This window comes from Eubalaena glacialis, chromosome 13 (assembly GCF_028564815.1).
Source record: "Eubalaena glacialis isolate mEubGla1 chromosome 13, mEubGla1.1.hap2.+ XY, whole genome shotgun sequence".
Lineage (NCBI taxonomy): Eukaryota > Metazoa > Chordata > Mammalia > Artiodactyla > Balaenidae > Eubalaena > Eubalaena glacialis.
The window spans coordinates 30240946-30262993 of NC_083728.1; the positions used below are offsets into that span (position 1 = coordinate 30240946).

Below are 22048 nucleotides of genomic sequence, written 5' to 3' on the forward strand. Positions count from 1 at the left end.
TCTGGAGGGGGTTTGCAAGGCTGTGGCCCCCACACTCATCTAGATGCTGTGACCCCTTCCAAAGCTGGTGGGGAGAGTTCTTGATGGGCTTTTACCCACCTGCCATCTCCCTTCAGTTCTCTCCTCTGTGCTCAGGGAACACACAGCTCAATAAGCAGACCTCCCACAGGGATGAAATGCCAGCTTCCCCTTCCTGTAGGCACTGCCAGTCTTTACCAGCCAGCTCCTTCCTGCAGGCACCCCTAAACTTTAACATTGATTCTTTTAAACACCCCCCAACACACACACACACACATTCCCCCAGTTCCTTCTCTAGGAACATGGCCCTTGATGTTGATGACCTTCTCTTCTTCACTGTCTCAGGGTGGGCAGTGAGGGGTGGTAGGTGGTAAGGCCTCTTCCAAACTGCTACTTCTCTCATAAGTCCTTCAGGTTGATGCCTGGTCCCATCTGCTGGGAGTTTCTAAAACTTAGAATACGGGGTCTTTGGGGTCTCTTATCCTAAGCTTTAGCCATGGCCACAGGAGAAATCAACATCCTGTTACAAGATGCCAATAACAGTAGTCACCACTGCTGAGTCCCACTGTGGGCTGGCCGTGTTCACATGTTATTTAATTCTATTATTTAACAAATGCTTACAAAGCAGTTCCCACAAGCTTGTAAGGTAGACGCTGGTATAACATTTATTTGATAGAGGAAAAAGCAGAGGTGCACAGAGGGAAGTGGACTCAGTGAAGGGACACAGCCAGTGAGTAGCGAGTCTGGCTCCGGAGCCCATGCTCTTCCTTTATGCTTGGCTGCACTATCTAATTATAATATTATCTACTGTTGATTGCCCACTGTGGAGCAAGTGATTTTACATCTAGGTTAATAATAATAATAGCATCTAAATATTGTTAAGCATGGTGATAAGCAATGTCTGCACATTATTTCATTTAATATTCATAAAAACCCCATCTTACATAAGCAAGTTGAAGCATAGGAAGGTTAAGTAACTTCCCCAAGTTTCCAAAACCTAGAAGAGCTGGAATGCTAACCAGAGCCTCTGTGTAATCTCAGAGCCTCTGCCTGTCCCCTCTGCTAGACTGCTCCTCTCTTCCATGAGTGCCCACAATGTGCCATGTACCGTGCCAGGTTCTTTTATGTGCTCAAGAAATAAAGCACCCCTAAGTGTCAGGCATGATTTAGAGGCAGGGGAGAAAGAGAAGTGCCCAGAGGATTCACCATCTGGTGAGCAGACAGCATCAGGACGGTACAGGGTGATCAGCTGTACTGTGCTGGGGAGGCCAGAAGGCTGAAGAAGCACAGAGGACCAGCCAGGGAGGAGAGGGCAAGAAGAACATCCCATGGGAAGGGATCCTGAAGGGAGTAGATTTAGCCAGGAGATGAAGGGTTGGGAAGGCATTCCAGGAGAGGACCCTATGCATCCTGATTCCAGATTCACTATAAGCAGTGCTGTTCATCCAAGCCACGGGCATCCCAGTCTGTGGATGAAATGGCAGGGCCTGTCTGCTTGCTCCATCCACTGAAGCAGGATACATGATAGAGCAGATTCAGAGCCCTGGGGGACAATGTGCTTTGCCCCTACCCCTGAGTCATCCTGGATGCTGAGCAAAGAGGAACCAACCTTCCAAGCAAAGGAAACTGTGTACAGAAAACGCACTGGCCGTCCTCAGATTCAGGTGGGCTTTCTGCAACAGGCTTCAGAGTAGAGTGGAGGAAGGCAGCTTCCCCCGCTAACCTTCAGGCAGAGGCACTAAACACAGAGGCAAGATCTTAGAGGCTGGTGCCAGGGGTTTGCAGGGGAGCCAGGTTGGCAGTTCAGCCATCTGCCTCTGGGCCTGCCTGTTAGCTTCTTAGGGCTTCCATAACAAATTACCACAAATGTAGCAGCTTAAACCATCAGAAAGTTATTCTCTCGCAGTTCTAGAGGCCAGAAGTTCAAAATCAAGGTTTAGCAGGGCCATACTCCCTCCAAAGGCTCTAGGGGAGAATCCTTCCTTGATTCTTCCAGCTGCTGATGGCCCCTGCATTCTTTGGCTTGTGGCTGCATCACTCCAATTTCTGCCTCCACACGGCCTTCTTTCCTCCTATGTGTCTCAAATCTCCATTTCCTTTCTCTTACAATGACATCAATCATTGACTTTAGGTCCCACCGTAAATCCAGGGTGATCTTATCCCAGGATACTTAATTAATCTACAAAGGCCCTATTTCCAAATAAGGTTATATTCACAGGTACCAGGGGTTAGGACTTGGACATACCATTTAGGGGGACACTATTCTGCCCACTACAGCCTGTGAGCGGGGAAGACCAAGCACCTGCTGATCAGGGCCTGGCCAGCCAGCCAGCCAGAGGACAGCACATCCAGTGGCTGTGGGGCTGGAGCTGAGAAGCTGATCCACAGAGACCCAGTGACCAGACCCCAGGGAACTCCCCTTCCACCCTCTCTCTCCCTCTCTGTTATTCTGCTGTCTGTCTCTTTCTACACTTCTCTGCTGTGCCCTTCTCCCTCCCTTCCTTCTTGCATTTAGTGGGTCCCCCCAAGTGCCAGGTAGGAGAGTGGACAAGATGAACAGGAAAGCAGACAGTCCCAGCACAGCGTGTTGCTGTCCGCCTGCCAAGGTACAAAATGGCCAAGGGAACAGCATGGGGGAAGGCACAGCTTGTTCAGGCAATAGCAAGTGTGAAAGGGTCATTGGAGGCTCTTTTATACCTAAAGGACTTTGCACAGGACGCTTTCTCTGCCTGGGAAGGTCCTGCTGACTTCATCCCAAGTCTGCCTGACCAGGGGTCTCAGGGCTCTACTGGCTTCCTTCTAAGTACATATCACAATTTGATATTTGCTTGAATCTTTATTCTTTCCCCACCAACTAGACTGTGAGTTCTGGTATGGCTGGAAACCTGACTATTTTGTCTTCTGCTGTATCTCCAGCTCCTGTTTCAGCATCGACCACATAGTGATGCTCAATATGGATTCGTATGAATGAATGAATGCAGGTTGATTGCACATAATGGGCTTTGAATGCGTAAGGACTTTGATCCGTATGTCGGAGGGCCTTGCTTTATTGATTGTAAGACTGGCTTATGTTATGAGATACATGAGGCACATTTTCACATTTCTCTGTATTGATATATATTTATTGAACATCTGCTGTGTGCCAGGTACCCAGAGAGCAAAACATGTATGACCCTTGCCTTAAAAGGGCTAACATTCTAGTGGGGCAGTTAGAGGTTAAGAAAAAGTAAAATAAATAGTATCTCAGATGGTGATAAGTATTCTGGGGGGAAATAAAGCAGAGAAGGAGTTTAGGAACAGATTGGGAGGAAGTGAACATTTGTCATTAAAATCAGGTGATGACTAACAGATATCTATAGAAGACCCACCCAATAGCAGCAGAATACACATTCTTGGCAAGTCCAAATAGAACATAATCCAGAATTGACCATATGCTCATCCATAAAACAAACCTCAGAAATTTTAAAGGATTGAAATCATACGAAGTATATTCTCTGATCACAATGGAATAAGATTAGAAATCAAAATAAAAAGGAATTTGGGGAATTCACAAATATGTGGAAATTAAGCAATACATACACCTAAATAATCAGTGGGTCAAAGAAGAAATCACAAGTGAAATTAGAAAATATTTTGAGATGAAAGTAAATGAAAACATAACATGCCAAAATTTATGAGGCGAGGTAAAGCAGTACCTAGAGGGAACTTTATAGCTGTAAATACCTATATTAAAGAAGAGGGACCTCAAGTAAATAACCTAACCTTCCACCTTAAGAAACTAGAAAAAGTAGAAACTAGAAAAAGTAGAGCAAATAAAACCCAAAGAAAGCAGAAAGAGGAAATAAGAAAGATTAGAGCGGAAATAAATAAAAAACAATGAAGAAAATCAATAAAACCAAAAGTTGGTTTTTTTAAAAGATCAACAAAACTGACAAATCTTTAGCTAGGCAGAGAGAAGACTCATATTACTAAGGTCAGAGAGGACATCACTACCAACCTTACAAAAAAATTATAAGGGGTGTGGCAAAAAAATAACTAATTGGTCTTTGTCCCCAGTTCCTGGACATGGCTCCTAAAAACCCTTGGAATCTCTGGAGTGATAAGAGTGTCTTTTGTATGGAAATGAGATGACAGGTGGCTTCGGGTCCCCAGGTAGCTCAGGATGGGGCTGGTTACCAAAAAGGCCAAAACCATGCTTAGAAGATTAGAACTTTACACTTCACCTCAACCTCTGGGGATGGGAAAGGGACAGGAGATTGAGTTAAATGCCAATGGCCAATAATTTAATCAATCATGCCTATATAATTAAACTGCCATAAAAACCCCTAAACACAGGGTGCAGAGAGCTACCAGGTTGGTGAACACATCCAGGGGCTAAGAGGGTTACCCTCCCAAAAAGGGCATGGAAGCTCCATGCTACTTCCCCCCTCCCTCTACCTTGCCCTATGTTTCTTCTGTTTATCTCTTCTATTTGGCTATTCCTAAGTTATTTCCTTTAATATAAATTGGTAATAGTAACTAAACTGTTTTTCTGTTCTGTGAACTGCTCTAGCAAATTACTGAACCTGGGGCCAGGACAGTCATGGTAACCCCCAATTTGTAACCAAGTCAAACAGAAGTGTAGGTAACTTGGGCACCCAATACTTGTGACTGGTGTCTGAATTGCGGGCAGTCTTGGACTGAGCCTTTAAATCTGTGGAATCTGACACTAACTCCAGGTAGTTAGTGTCAGATTCCACAGATTTAAAGGCTCAGTCCAAGACTGCCCGCAATTCAGACACCAGTAGTAACTCCAGGTAGTTAGTGTCTGGATTGAATTCAAATGCAGGACAGCCAGGTGGTGACCAGAGAGTTGGAGAGTTGGTTGGTGTGGAAAACTCCCACACATTTGGTGTCAGAAGAGTTGTGAATAAAACAGTTCATTAAGAGACAGAATGAACAACTATTTACCAACATATTAGATAACTTTAGATAAAATGGACAAGTTCCTCTAAGAATTACCAAAACTGCCTCAGGAAGAATTAGAAAATCTGAATAGATTTAAAATAAGTAAAGAGATTGAAGTAGTAATTTAAAACTTCCCACAAAGAAAAGACCAGGCCCATATGATGTCACTGGTGAAATCTACCAAACATTAAAAGAAGAATTAATACCAATTCTTCACAAACGCCTCCCAAATAAATAGGAGGGAACATTTCCCAATTCATTCTATGAGGTTAGTATTACCTTGATAGCAAAACCAGATAATGACATCACAAGAAAAGAAAACGAGAGATCAATATCCCTTATGAACATAGAAGCAAAAATTGTCAACAAAAATACTAGCAAAGTGGACTTCCCTAGTGGCGCAGTGGTTGAGAATCTGCCTGCCAATGCAGGGGACACGGGTTCGAGCCCTGGTCTGGGAAGATCCCACATGCCACGGAGCAACTAAGCCCGTGCACCACAACTACTGAGTCTGCGCGTCTGGAGCCTGTGCTCCGCAACAAGAGAGGCCGCGATAGTGAGAGGCCCGCGCACAGCGATGAAGAGTGGCCCCCGCTCACCGCAACTAGAGAAAGCCCTCGCACAGAAACGAAGACCCAACACAGCCAAAAATAAATAAATAAATAAATAAATAAATAAATAAATAAATAAATAAATTTATTAAAAAAAAAAAAAGAAAGGGATGGAGGAGGAGAGGGAAGAAGAAAGTAAGAAAAGCACAAGTGTTGATAAGGATGTGGAGAGATTAGAACACATGCACTGTTGCTGGGATTTTTAAGTGGTGCAGCCACTGTGGAAAACAGTATTGAAGTTCTTCATGATATTAAAAATATAATTATCAGATAATCCAGCAATTCCACTTCTGAATATATACCCAAAAGAACTGAAAACAGGGACTTGAAGAGATATTACAACCATGTTCATAGCAGCATTATTCACAATAGCTAAAAAAACATGGAAGCAACCCAAGTGTCCATCAAGAGATGAATGGATAAACAAAATGTGGTATATACATACAATGGAATATTATTCAACCTTAAAAAGGAAGGAAATTCTGACACATGCTACAAATGGATGAAGCTTTGAAGGCATGATGCTAATGAAATAAGCCAGTCCCACATGGACAAATGCCATACAATTCCACTTGTATGAGGTATCTAGAGTAGTGAAATTCTTAAAGACAAGAAGTAGAATGGTGGATGCCAGTGGCTGGGAGAGGAGGGATGGGAAGTTATTGTTTAATGAACACAGAGTTTCAGTTTTGCAAGATGAAAAGAGTTCTGGAAATGGATGATGGTGAAGATAGCACAACAATAGGAATGTACCTAATGCCACTGAAGTACACGCTTAAAAATGGTTAAGATGGTAAATTTTATATTATGTATATTTTACCATAATTTTAAAAAAATAAAAAGAAAGAAGAAAAAATAAAGTAAAAGAAAGAAAAGGAAGGAAGGGGCTTCCCTGGTGGCGCAGTGGTTGAGAGTCTGCCTGCCAATGCAGGGGACACGGGTTCGAGCCCTGGTCTGTGAAGATCCCACATGCTGCGGGGCAACTAAGCCCGTGAGTCACAGCTGCTGAGCCTGCGCGTCTGGAGCTTGTGCTCTGCCACAGGAGAGGCCGCGACAGTGAGAGGCCCGCACACCGCGATGAAGAGTGGCCCCTGCTCACCACAACTAGAGGAAGCCCTCGCATAGAAAACGAAGACCCGACGGAGGGGCAAGATGGCGGAAGAGTAAGATGCGGAGATCACCTTCCTCCCCACAGATACATGAGAAATACATCTACACGTGGAACTGCTCCTACAGAACACCCACTGAACGCTGGCAGAAGACGTCAGACCTCCCAAAAGGCAAGAAAATCCCCACGTACTTGGGTAGGGCAAAAGAAAAAAGAAATAACAGAGACAAAAGAATAGGGACGGGACCTGCACCAGTGGGAGGGAGCTGTGAAGGAGGAAAGGTTTCCACACACTAGGAAGCCCCTTCGTGGGCAGAGACGGCGGGTAGCAGAGGGGGGAAGCTTCAGAGACACGGAGGAGAGCGCAGCCACAGTGGTGCGGAGGGCAAAGCGGAGAGATTCCCGCACAGAGGAGTGGTGCCGACCAGCACTCACCAGCCCGAGAGGCTTGTCTGCTCAGCTGCCGGGGCGGGCGGGGGCTGGGAGCTGGGGCTCGGGCTTTGGTGCTAGCCGGGAGGGAGTCCGGGAAAAAGACTGCAGCTGCCGAAGAGGCAAGAGACTTTTTCTTGCCTCTTTGTTTCGCGGCGCGCAAGGAGAGGGGATTCAGAGCGCCGCCTAAACGAGCTCCAGAGACGGGCGCGAGCCGCGGCTATCAGCGCGGATCCCACAGCAACAGGGACGCAGAGGGAAAAACGGAGAGATTCCCGCACAGAGGCTCGGCGCCGAGCAGCACTCACCAGCCCGAGAGGCTTGTCTGCTCACCCGCCGGGGTGGGCGGGGGCTGGGAGCTGAGGCGCGGGCTTCGGTCGGATCCCAGGGAGAGGACTGGGGTTGGCTGCATGAACACAGCCTGAAGGGGCTAGCGCACCACAACAAGCCGGGAGGGAGCCCGAGAAAAAGTCTGCAGCTGCCGAAGAGGCAAGAGACTTTTTCTTGCCTCTTTGTTTCGCGGCGTGCAAGGAGAAGGGATTCAGAGCGCCACTTAAACGAACTCCAGAGACAGGGGCGAGCCGCGGCTATCAGCGCGGACCCCAGAGACGGGCATGAGACGCTAAGGCTGCTGCTGCCGCCACCAAAAAGCCTGTGGGCGAGCACAGGTCATTCTCCACGCCGCCCCTCCCGGGAGCCTGTGCAGCCCGCCACGGCCAGGCTCCCGTAATCTGGGGACAACTTCCCCGGGAGAGCGCACGGCGCGCCTCAGGCTGCTGCAACGTCACGCCGGCTTCTGCCGCCGCAGGCTCGCCCCGCCTCCTCCGTACCGCTCCCTCCCCCCGGCCTGACTGAGCCAGAGCCCCTGAATCAGCTGCTCCTTTAACCCCGTTCTGTCTGGGCGGGGAACAGACGCCCTCAGGCGACCTACATGCAGAGACGGGTCCAAATCCAAAGCTGAACCCCGGGAACTGTACGAACAAAGAAGAGAAAGGGAAATCTCTCCCAGCAGCCTCAGAAGCAGCGGATTAAAGCTCCACAAACAACTTGATGTGCCTGCATCTGTTGAATACCTGAATAGACAACGAATCATCCCAAATTTAGGAGGTGGACTTTGGGAGCAGGATATATTAACTTTTCCCCTTTTCCTTTTTTTGTGAGTGTATATGTGTATGTGTATGCTTCTGGGTGAGATTTTGTCTGTATAGCTTTGCTCTCACCGTTAGTCCTAGGGTTAGGTCTGTCCGTTTTTTTGTTTTTTTTTTTTTTTACTTAAAAAAATTTTTTTCCCTAATAAATGTTTTCTTAATAATTTTTTCCTTATTTTCTATTTTTAAAAAATTAAAAAAAATTTTTTAATAAGTTTTTTCATATTTTTTATTTTAAAATATTAAAAAAATTTTTTTTCTTAATAATTTTTTTCTTATTTTTAGTATAAAAAATTAATAAATCTATTTTTAAAAATTAAAAAAAATTTTTTTCTTAATAAATTTTTTCTTAATAATTTTTTTTCTTATTTTTTATTATAATTGCTTTATTTTATTTTATTTTATCCTCTTTCTTTCTTTCTTTCCATTTTTTCTCCCTTTTATTCTGAGCCGTGTGGATGAAAGGCTCTTGGTGCTCCAGCCAGGCATCAGGGCTGTGCCTCTGAGGTGGGAGAGCCAACTTCAGGACACTGGTCCACAAAAGACCTCCCAACTCCACATAATACCAAATGGCGAAAATCTCTCAGAGATCTCCATCTCAACATCAAGACCCAGCTTCACTCAACGACCAGCAAGCTACAGTGCTGGACACCCTATGCCAAACAACTAGCAAGACAGGAACACAGCCCCATCCATTAACAGAGAGGCTGCCTAAAATCATAATAAGGCCACAGACACCCCAAAACACACCACCAGACATGGACGAGCCCACCAGAAAGACAACATCCAGCCTCATCCACCAGAACACAGGCACTAGTTCCCTCCACCAGGAAACCTACACAACCCACTGAACCAACCTTAGCCACTGGGGGACAGATACCAAAAACAATGGGAACTACGAACCTGCAGCCTGTGAAAAGGAGACCCCAAACACAGTAAGATAAGCAAAACGAGAAGACAGAAAAACACACAGCAGATGAAGGAGCAGGAGCAGATGAAGGAGCAGCACACCAGACCTAACCAATGAAGAGGAAATAGGTAGTCTACCTGAAAAAGAATTCAGAATAATGATAGTAAGAATGATCCAAAATCTTGGAAATAGAATAGACAAAATGCAAGAAACATTTAACAAGGACGTAGAAGAACAAAAGAGGAACCAAGCAACGATGAAAAGCACAATAAATGAAATTAAAAATACTCTAGATGGGATCAATAGCAGAATAACTGAGGCAGAAGAACGGATAAGTGACCTGGAAGATAAAATGGTGGAAATAACTACTGCAGAGCAGAATAAAGAAAAAAGAATGAAAAGAACTGAGGACAGTCTCAGAGACCTCTGGGACAACATTAAATGCACCAATATTCGAATTATAGGGGTCCCAGAAGAAGAAGAGAAAAAGAAAGGGACTGAGAAAATATTTGAAGAGATTATAGTTGAAAACTTCTCTAATATGGGAAAGGAAATAGTTAATCAAGTCCTGGAAGCACAGAGAGTCCCATACAGGATAAATCCAAGGAGAAACACGCCAAGACACATATTAATCAAACTATCAAAAATTAAATATAAAGAAAACATATTAAAAGCAGCAAGGGAAAAACAACAAATAACACACAAGGGCATCCCCATAAGGTTAACAGCTGATCTTTCAGCAGAAACTCTGCAAGCCAGAAGGGAGTGGCAGGATATACTTAAAGTGATGAAGGAGAAAAACCTACAACCAAGATTACTCTACCCAGCAAGGATCTCATTCAGATTTGATGGAGAAATTAAAACCTTTACAGACAAGCAAAAGCTGAGAGAGTTCAGCACCACCAAACCAGCTTTACAACAAATGCTAAAGGAACTTCTCTAGGCAAGAAACACAAGAGAAGGAAAACACCTACAATAACAAACCCAAAACATTTAAGAAAATGGGAATAGGAACATACGTATCGATAATTACCTTAAATGTAAATGCATTAAATGCTCCCACCAAAAGACACAGACTGGCTGAATGGATACAAAAACAAGACCCATATATATGCTGTCTACAAGAGACCCACTTCAGACCTAGAGACACATACAGACTGAAAGTGAGGGGATGGAAAAAGATAGTCCATGCAAATGGAAATCAAAAGAAAGCTGGAGGGGCTTCCCTGGTGGCGCAGTGGTTGAGAATCTGCCTGCCAATGTAGGGGACACGGGTTCGAGCCCTGGTCTGGGAGGATCCCACATGCCGCGGAGCAACTAGGCCCATGAGCCACAACTGCTGAGCCTGCGCGTCTGGAGCCTGTGCTCCGCAACAAGAGAGGCCGCGACGGTGAGAGGCCCGCACATCGCGATGAAGAGTGGCCCCCGCTCGCCGCAACTAGAGAAAGCCCTCGCACGGAAACGAAGACCCAACACAGCCAAAAATAAATGGATAAATAAATAAATAATAAAAATAAGGAATTCCTTTAAAAAAAAAAAAAAAGTAAGCTGGAGTAGCAATTCTCATATCAGACAAAATAGACTTTAAAATAAAGACTATTACAAGAGACAAAGAAGGACACTATATAATGATCAAGGGATCGATCCAAGAGGAAGGTATAACAATTGTAAATATTTATGCACCCAACATAGGAGCACCTCAATACATAAGGCAAATACTAACAGCCATAAAAGGGGAAACCAACAGTAACACAATCATAGTAGGGGACTTTAACACCCCACTTTCACCAATGGACAGATCATCCAAAATGAAAATAAATAAGGAAACACAAGCTTTAAATGATACATTAAACAAGATGGACTTAATTGATATTTATAGGACATTCCACCCAAAAACAACAGAATACACATTTTTCTCAAGTGCTCATGGAACATTCTCCAGGATAGATCATATCTTGGGTCACAAATCAAGCCTTGGTAAATTTAAAAAAATGGAAATCGTATCACGTATCTTTTCCGACCACAACGCTATGAGACTAGATATCAATTACAGGAAAAGATCTGTAAAAAATACAAACACATGGAGGCTACACAATACACTACTTAATAACGAAGTGATCACTGAAGAAATCAAAGGGGAAATCAAAAAATACCTAGAAACAAATGACAATGGAGACACAACGATCCAAAACCTATGGGATGCAGCAAAAGCAGTTCTAAGAGAGAAGTTTATAGCAATACAAGCCTAACTCAAGAAACAGGAAACATCTCGAATAAACAACCTAACCTTGCACCTAAAGCAATTGGAGAAAGAAGAACAAAAAAACCCCAAAGCTAGCAGAAGGAAAGAAATCATAAAGATCAGATCAGAAATAAATGAAAAAGAAATGAAGGAAACAATAGCAAAAATCAATGAAACTAAAAGCTGGTTCTTTGAGAAGATAAACAAAATTGATAAACCATTAGCCAGACTCATCAAGAGAAGAAGGGAGAAGACTCAAATCAATAGAATTAGAAATGAAAAAGGAGAAGTAACCACTGACACTGCAGAAATACAAACGATCATGAGAGATTACTACAAGCAACTCTATGCCAATAAAATGGACAACCTGGAAGAAATGGACAGATTCTTAGAAATGCACAACCTGCTAAGACTGAACCAGGAAGAAATAGAAAATATGAACAGACCAATCACAAGCACTGAAATTGAAACTGTGATTAAAAATCTTCCAACAAACAAAAGCCCAGGACCAGATGGCTTCACAGGCGAATTCTATCAAACATTTAGAGAAGAGCTAACACCTATCCTTCTCAAACTCTTCCAAAATATTGCAGAGGGAGGAACACTCCCCAACTCATTCTACGAGGCCACCATCACCCTGATACCAAAACCAGACAAAGATGTCACAAAGAAAGAAAACTACAGGCCAATATCACTGATGAACATAGATGCAAAAATCCTCAACAAAATACTAGCAAACAGAATCCAACAGCACATTAAAAGGATCATACACCATGATCAAGTGGGGTTTATTCCAGCAATGCAAGGATTCTTCAATATACGCAAATCAATCAACGTGATACATCATATTAACAAATTGAAGGAGAAAAACCATATGATCATCTCAATAGATGCAGAGAAAGCTTTCGACAAAATTCAACACCCATTTATGATAAAAGTCCTGCAGAAAGTAGGCATAGAGGGATCTTTCCTCAACATAATAAAGGCCGTATATGACAAACCCACAGCCAACATTGTCCTCAATGGTGAAAAACTGAAACCATTTCCACCAAGATCAGGAACAAGACAAGGTTGCCCACTCTCACCACTATTATTCAACATAGTTTTGGAAGTGTTAGCCACAGCAATCAGAGAAGAAAAAGAAATAAAAGGAATCCAAATCGGAAAAGAAGAAGTAAAGCTGTCACTGTTTGCAGATGACATGATACTATACATAGAGAATCCAAAAGATGCTACCAGAAAACTACTAGAGCTAATCAATGAATTTGGTAAAGTAGCAGGATACAAAATTAATGCACAGAAATCTCTTGCATTCCTGTATACTAATGATGAAAAATCTGAAAGTGAAATTAAGAAAACACTCCCGTTTACCATTGCAACAAAAAGAATAAAATATCTAGGAATAAACCTACCTAAGGAGACAAAAGACCTGTATGCAGAAAATTATAGGACACTGATGAAAGAAATTAAAGATGATACAAATAGATGGAGAGATGTACCATGTTCTTGGATTGGAAGATTCAACATTGTGAAAATGACTCTGCTACCCAAAGCAATCTACAGATTCAATGCAATCCCTATCAAACGACCACTGGCATTTTTCACAGAACTAGAACAAAACATTTCACAATTTGTATGGAAACACAAAAGACCCCGAATAGCCAAAGCAATCTTGAGAATGAAAAATGGAGCTGGAGGAATCAGGCTCCCTGACTTCAGACTATATTACAAAGCTACAGTAATCAAGACACTTTGGTACTGGCACAAAAACAGAAATATAGATCAATGGAACAGGATAGAAAGCCCAGAGATAAGCCCACGCACATATGGTCACCTTATCTTTGATAAAGGAGGCAAGCATATACAGTGGAGAAAAGACAGCCTTTTCAATAAGTGGTGCTGGGAAAATTGGACAGGTACATGTAAAAGTATGAAATTAGAACACTCCCTGACACCATACACAAAAATAAACTCAAAATGGATTAAAGACCTACGTGTAAGGCCAAACACTATCAAACTCTTAGAGGAAAACATAGGCAGAACACTCTATGACATAAATCACAGCAAGATCCTTTTTGACCCAGGTCCTAGAGAAATGGAAATAAAAACACAAATAAACAAATGGGACCTAATGAAACTTAAAAGCTTTTGCACAGCAAAGGAAACCATAAACAAGACCAAAAGACAACCCTCTGAATGGGAGAAAATATTTGCAAATGAAGCAACTGACAAAGGATTAATCTCCAAGATTTACAAGCAGCTCATGCAGCTCAATAACAAAGAAACAAACAACCCAATCCAAAAATGGGCAGAAGACCTAAATAGACATTTCTTCAAAGAAGGTATACAGATTGCCAACAGACACATGAAAGAATGCTCAACATCATTAATCATTAGAGAAATGCAAATCAAAACTACAATGAGGTATCATCTCACACCGGTCAGAATGGCCATCATCAAAAAATCTAGAAACAATAAATGCTGGAGAGGGTGTGGAGAAAAGGGAACACTCTTGCACTGTTGGTGGGAATGTAAATTGATACAGCCACTATGGAGAACAGTATGGAGGTTCCTTAAAAAACTACAAATAGAACTACCATACGACCCAGCAATCCCACTACTGTGCATATACCCTGAGAAAACCATAATTCAGAAAGAGTCATGTACCAAAATATTCATTGCAGCTCTGTTTACAATAGCCAGGACATGGAAGCAACCTAGGTGTCCATCATCGGATGAATGGATAAAGAAGATGTGGCACATATATACAATGGAATATTACTCCGCCATAAAAAGAAATGAAATGGAGGTGTTTGTAATGAGGTGGATGGAGTTAGAGTCTGTCATACAGAGTGAAGTAAGTCAGAAAGAGAAAAAGAAATACAGTATGCTAACACATATATATGGAATCTAAGGAAAAAAAAAAAAAAAGGTCATGAAGAACCTAGTGGCAAGATGGGAATAAAGACACAGACCTACTAGAGAATGGACTTGAGGATATGGGGAGGGGGAGGGGTGAGATGTGACAGGGTGAGAGAGTGGCATGGACATATATACACTACCAAATGTAAAATAGATAGCTAGTGGGAAGCAATCGCATAGCACAGGGAGATCAGCTCGGTGCTTTGTGACCACCTAGAGGGGTGGGATAGGGAGGGTGGGAGGGAGGGAGATGCAAGAGGGAAGAGATATGGGAACATATGTCTATGTATAACTGATTCACTTTGTTATAAAGCAGAAGCTAACACACCATTGTAAAGCAATTATACTTCAATAAAGATGTTTAAAAAAAAAAAAAAAGAAAACGAAGACCCAACACAGTCAAAAATAAATAAATAAATAAATTTGAAAATAAATAAATAAAGTCCTTTACCATCTGAGCCTGGCCATCTGGGCTCTTCCTTTAAAGAAAAGAAAAGAAAAGGAAGGAAGGGAGGAGGGGCGGGAGGGAGGGAAAGTAAAGAAATAGAAGAATTTCCAGATTTGCAAGGAAGAGGTAAAACTATCTCTATTTGCACATGATATGATATTGTATATATAAAATCCTAAGGAATCCACTAAAAGTTATTAGAGCCAATAAATGAGTTCAGAAAAATTGTAGAACACAAGATCAATTTTTAAAAATTAATTGTATTTCAGGACACTAGCAATGTATAATCTGAAAATGAAATTAAGAAAACAAGTCCATTTGCAATAGCATCAAAAATAATAAAATACTAACAATAAATTTAACAAAAGAAGAGCAAGACTAGTACACTGAAAACTACAAAACATTGTTGGAAGAAATTAAAGACTTCAATAAATGGAAAGACATCCCATTTTCATGGATTGAAAGACTTTATTTTTTTAAGGTGGCAATGCCCCAAAATTGACCTACAGAATCCATGAAACCCCTATCAAAGTTCCAGCTAAGTTTTTTCCAAAATTGACAAGCTGTTCCTAAAATTCACTTGGAAATTCAAGGGACCCAGAATAGCCAAAACAATCTTGGAAAAGAAGAACAAAGTTGGAGGGCTCAAACGTCCCAAATTCAAAACTTACTATAAGTATACAATAACCCAGATAGTGTGATACTGGCATAAGAGTGGACATATAGATCAATGAAATAGAATCAGGAGTCCAGAAATAAACTCTTAAAATTATGTTTAATTGATTTTGACAAGGGTGCCAAGACAATTCAGTGGGGAAAGAATGAGAATAGTCTTTTCAACAGATGGTGCTGGGACCACTAATTATCCACATGCACAGAATAAAATGGGCCTCCTACATCACACAGTACACAAAAATTAACTCAAATGGATCATTGACCTATATCGAAGAGCTAAAATTACAAGCTTTTAGAAGAAAACAGGAGTTAATCTTCATGAGCTTGAGTTAAACAGAACATTTTTGGATATGACATCAAGAGCATAAATGACAGAAGAAAAAATTGATAAATTGGACTTCATCAAAATTAAAAACTTGTACTACAAATATACCATCAAGAAAGAAGAAAAGCCCACAGAACAGAAAATATTTGCAAATCATGTATCTAATAAGGGACTTGTATCCATAATATATAAATAATTCTTATAGCTCAATAATAAATAGATAAATAACCCAATTTTTAAATGGGCAAAGGATTTGAAAGACCTTTCTCCAAGGACAATATACAAATGACCAATAAACATGAAAAGGTGCTTAGCATCATTAATCATCAGGGAAATGCAAATCAAAACCACAACAACATACCACTTCATATCCACTAGAACTGCTATAATCAAAAAGACAGACAATAAGAGTTGGTGAGATTGTGGAGCAATTGGAACACTCGTACATTGCTGGTGGGAATGTAAAATGGTGCAAGCACTTTGGAAAACAGTTTGACACTTCCTCACAATGTTAAACACAGAGTTAACATAACAACCTAGCAGATGCACTTCTAGGTATACACCCAAAAGAAATGAAAACAAACATCCACCCAAAATCTTGTACATGAACATTCATAGCAACATTATTCAAAATAGCTAGAGTGGAAGCAACCCTAACATCCATCAGTGGATAAATAAAATGTGGTCTGTCCATACAATGGAGTATTATTCAGCAATAAAAAGAAATCAAGTACCGATGTATGCTACAACATGGATGAACCCTAAAAATATTATGTTAAGTGAAAAACAGCCAGTCGCAAGGGACCACACATCTTATGATTCTCTTTATATGAAATGCCCAGAATAGGCAAATTAGAAATTAAATTAACAGTTTCCTAGGGCTAGGGGTGGGGCAGGGAGGAACGGGAAGTGACTGCTAATGGTTACAGAGTTTCTTTGGGGTGACAGAAATTGTTCTGAAATTAGATTGTGGTGATGGGTACACGACTCTGTGAATGTACTAAAAAACATTGGCTTGTAACCTTTAAACGGGTGGATTGCTTGTTATGGAATTAACGTATATCTGAATAAAGCTGTTTTAAAAAATCAGGTGGCCAGAGAAGCCCTCCCTGAGAAACTGACTTTAGAATTTTTGGCAGGGAAATGAAACATTTTCTTAGTAAAAATATATTATGAGTACATTATGGAATAGAATGAACAATTCACATACATTTTAATAATAAAACATGACATGTTAAAGAACCTTTAGGTCCACATGTGTCCCTTCAAGCCCAGGTCACACAGTAGAGAGGTACTTGGGAGAACGTTTGAGAAGGAGCACAGCACAGGGTTCAAGGAGGGAATCAGAACTATCAGAGTTGGATCTTGGAAGGATCAGGGTGGAAAGAGGACTAGAGTGGGCATGCAGCCCACGTCCTCAGGAAGGGAGGGGCATTCTTGAGCACTGTGCTTGGGGCCTAGCCTTTGCATCTCTTGTCCTCACTTCATAGATGGGAAACTGAGACTTAGAGGGACTGGGTAATGATAATAGTAAAAAAAGTCCACAGTCACCTGGTGGCAAACTGATCTGATGGTGAGATGTTTTGTACAGTGGTCTGAGGGGAAAAGAATGATGGGAGAAGGGGGCAGATTCCAGAGATCAATGAGGATGCTTGGCAGAACTTGCTGTCTGATCAGCTGTGAGTGGTAAAGGTAAGGGAAGAGTCAAGGACACATCCAGTTTCCAGTTTGTACATTGGGTGAATGGTGGGTGAATGGTGGAGCTGTTTGCTGAAATGGGGAGTGCTGCCAGGCAGAAGATGGCATGCTTGGTTGGGTTGGAGGCACCTGTGGAACATCCTGGGGGTGACGTGGGGGCTGGCAGGTTGTGTATTGATCTGGAGATGAAAAAGAGAGAGAGAGGTCTGTGCTAGCAACAGGGTAAGTGGGTGATCAGGGTTCCTAAACTCACATGTCTTCAGGAGCTTGCAGATGGCACGCAGTGAGTGCAGCAGGCCAGTGGGAGAATTACAGGTGGAGACCATGGAGAACCAGCAAGTACACTCCCTTCCAGAAAAAGCACCCCTTACTCAGCTCTAGACCATGACTGCCATGTAGAGAGTGGGAAGGGAGCATGATTAAGAACATGGAAGTTGGAGCCAGACTGCCTGGGTTCAAATTCCAGCTCCCTTACAAGTTGCTTTACTTCTCTGTGCCTTGGGTTCCTTATCTGTAAAATGGGGATGATAATATAGTACCTTCCTCCTAGGCGAAAATATATATATGTGTGTGTGTGTGTGTGTGTGTATACATATGTGTGTATCACCTAGAACTACAGTGCCTGGCATATAACAAGTCTACAAAAGTGTCAGCTATCATTATCATATGAGACTTCAGATCCAGCTGTCAGAGGGGCTACAAAACTATAATGTTATGTGAAATTTACTAACCTGAAGTTGTTGGCAACTGATTAAAATTTTATTTAAATAGTCCAGAATCAAACACAATGCATATGGATGAGGTCTGCATATGGCTCTTGAGCTTCCAATTTGAGACCTCCGACAGCCATAGTAAATTAAAGTGGGGATGGAGTGGTGGTTTTGCCTAGAGAAAAGGGAAAATGAGAAGAGCTGGCCCTGGGACAGGTGGCAGAGGAGAGAATGCCTGCCTCATGATGTCCGATGCCCTGCAGGATCCCAGAAGGAGAGACAGGTGTACAGCAAGACCATGAAGAAGCTGTTAAGAGTGGAAACCTCTGGCAGGAGAGCCCAGGTCCACAGTGTGGGCAGCCATGATCTCTGGCGTGATGACCTCCTGGAGCCTGCCACTAAGCCCAGCATCACTGGAAAGTTCAAGGTGCTGGAGCCGCCCGTGCTGGGCCATGACCTGAGGCTGGTCCTTTGCTTGGCTAACCTCACCTCCCAGGTCCAGCGGGTCCAAGTCAACATGAGCAGTGCCACCATCCTTTACACCTGCAGGCTGGTGGCAGAGATCCTACATGAATCCCATGCAGTGAAGCTGGGGCCAGAAGAAGATAAGAATGCCACAGCTGGGTGGGACCTGGTTGGCCCAGCTCCTTTTCCAGGAGGGTTGGGGTTGGGGGCAGACTTCCCAGCATCCTACATTCATTCCCAGGAAAAAAAGGGATATTTCTGTGCATTTGCAGATGAGAAAACTGAGGTTCAGAGGGGCTGAATAATGAAGATAGTAATAAAAGTACACAATCATCTAGTGGCAAACATATAATGGTCAGGTGATCCCACTTAGTATGAATATTTACACACTGAATAAATACCTGCTGGGAGCATTTCATAGTATGTGAAATATGCCCTGTGTTACGTTTCTAAAATCCAACAAATTTCAGAGCTCATCTGGCTCCAGGTGTTTGGTGTGAGAGGAATGGACTAGTAAGAGGTGTTTATTAAGTGCCTACATGTGCCAGGCCCTGTCCCAAGAATTCTGCAGGCATCAGCTACAACCCACAACCACCCTCAATCGTCTCCCCTCCCCTTTCCTCCCATATTCTTCCTCTGTCCCTCTCTCTCTCTCTCCCCTGCCCCACCACCACATACATTCTGAAGGATTCGATTAAACACAGACATTGTTCCTCTGAACCAGTTTCAGCTAAGTGAAACCTTGTGTGTTTTGACAGGATGTGAAAATATGTGAAGGAGGTGTCACACATTTTTTGCTTTTCTGTCACTTATTTTTCACAAAATCTAAATCACAAAATAACACTTCACAAGGAAATGTTAATTAACATACACTTTCTCCTGGCTTTTTTCATATTAAAAGTAATACAGCTACATAGGGGAAAGCAGGAGCAAGGTGGCAGAGTAGATGGACGTGCGCTCACTCCTTCTTGTGAGAGCACCAGAATCACAACTAACTGCTGAACAGTCATCGACAGGAAGACACTGAAACTCACCAAAAAAGATACCACACATCCAAAGACAAAGGAGAAGCCACAGTGAGACAGTAGGAGGGGAACAATCACAATAAAATCAAATCCCGTAACTGCTGGGTGGGTGACTTACAAGCTGGAGAACACTTATACCACAGAAGTCCACCCACTGGACTGAAGGTTCTGAGTCCCACATCAGGCTTCCCAACCTGGGGGTCCGGCAACGGGAGGAGGAAATCCTAGAGAATCAGACTTTGAAGGCTACCGAGATTTGATTGCAGGACTTTGACAGGACTAGGGAAAACAGAGACTCCACTCTTGGAGGGCACACACAAAGTAGTGGTCACATTGGGACGCAGGGGAAGGAGCAATGACCCCATAGGAGACTGAACCAGACCTACCTGCTAATGTTGGAGGGTCTCCTGCAGAGGCGGGGGATGGCTGTGGCTCACCATGAGGACAAGGACACTGGCAGAAGAACATCTGGGAAGTACTCCTTGGTGTGAGCCCTCCCAGAGTCCGCCATTAGCCCCACCAAAGAGCCGGGTAGGCTCCAGTGTTGGGTTGCCTCAGGCAAAACAACCAACAGTGAGGGAACCCAGACCCACCCATCAGCAGACAAGCAGATTAAAGTTTTACTAAGCTCTGCCCACCAGAGCAACACCTAGCTCTACCCACCACCAGTCCCTCCCATCAGGAAACTTGCACAAGCCCCTTAGATAGCTTCATCCACCAGAGGGAAGACAGCAGAAGCAAGAAGAACTACAATCCTGCAGCCTGTGGAACAAAAACCACATTCACAGAAAGATAGACAAGATGAAAAGACAGAGGGCTATGTACCAGATGAAGGAACAAGATAAAACCCCAGAAAAACAACTAAATGAAGTGGAGATAGCCAACCTTCCAGAAAAAGAATTCAGAATAATGGTAGTGAAGATGATCCAGGACCTCGGAAATAAAATGGAGGCAAAGATCGAGAAAATGCAAGAAATGTTTTACAAAGACCTAGAAGAATTAAAGAACAAATACCTAGAAGAATTAAAGAACAAACAAACAGAGATGAACGATACAATAACTGAAATGAAAAATACACTAGAAGGAAACAATACAGGATAACTGAGGCAGAAGAACGGATAAGTGACCTGGAAGACAGAATGGTGGAATTCACTGCCGCAGAACAGAATAAAGAAAAAAGAATGAAAAGAAATGAAGACAGCCTAACAGACCTCTGGGCAACATTAAATGCAACAACATTTGCATTATAGGGGTCCCAGAAGGAGAAGAGAGAGAGAAAGGACCCAAGAAAATATTTGAAGAGATTATAGTCAAACACTTCCCTAACATGGGAAAGGAAAGAGCCACCCAAGTCCAGGAAGCATAGAGAGTCCCAGGCAGGAAAAACCCAAGGAGAAACACGCCAAGACACATAGTAAGCAAATTCGCAAAAATTAAAGACAAAGAAAAATTATTCAAAACAACAAGGGAAAAACGACAAGTAACATACAAGGGAACTCCCATGAGATGAACACCTGATTCCTCAGCAGAAACTCTACAAGCCAGAAGGGAGTGGCATGACATATTTAAAGTGATGAAAGGGAAGAACCTACAACCAAGATTACTCTACCCAGCAAGGATCTCATTCAGATTCGACAGAGAAATCAAAAGCTTTACAGACAAGCAAAAGCTAAGAGAATTCAGCACCACCAAACCAGCTCTACAACAAACGCTAAAGGAACTTCTCTAAGTGAGAAATACAAGAGAAGAAAGGGACCTACAAAACCAAACCCATAACAATTAAGAAAATAGTCATAGGAAGAGACATATCAATAATTACCTTAAATGTGAATAGATTAAATACTCCAACCAAAAGACACAGGCCACTGAATGGTTACAAAAACAAGACCCATATATATGCTGTCTACAAGAGACCACTTCAGACCTAGGGACATATACAGACTGAAAGTGAGGGGATGGAAAAAGATATTCCATGCAAATGAAATAAAAAGAAAGCTGGAGTAGCAATACTCATATCAGATAAAATAGACTTTAAAATAAAGAATGTAACAAGAGGCAAGGAAGGACATTACATAATGATCAAGGGATCAATCCAAGAAGAAGATATAACAATTATAAATATATATGCACCCAACATAGGAGCACCTCACTACATAAGGCAACTGCTAACAGCTATAAAAGAGGAAATCGACAGCTATACAATAATAGTGGAGGACTTTTAACACCTCACTTACACCAATGGACAGATCATCCAAACAGAAAATAAAGAAACACAAGCTTTAAATGATACAATAGATCAGATAGATTTAATTGATATTTAAAGGACCTTCCATCCAAAAACAGCAGATTACACTTACTTCTCAAGTG

General features: G+C 42.4%; 1 protein-coding gene across 1 annotated transcript in view; it reads left to right on the forward strand.

Moving 5' to 3' along the window:
- TGM6 (transglutaminase 6) overlaps positions 1-18957 on the forward strand; it is a 76313-nt gene extending 57356 nt beyond the window's left edge. Inside the window, 1 exon segment of the mRNA XM_061209831.1 lies at positions 18455-18957. Coding sequence (XP_061065814.1) covers positions 18455-18957 — 503 coding nt within the window.
- Positions 18958-22048: the final 3091 nt, after the last annotated feature.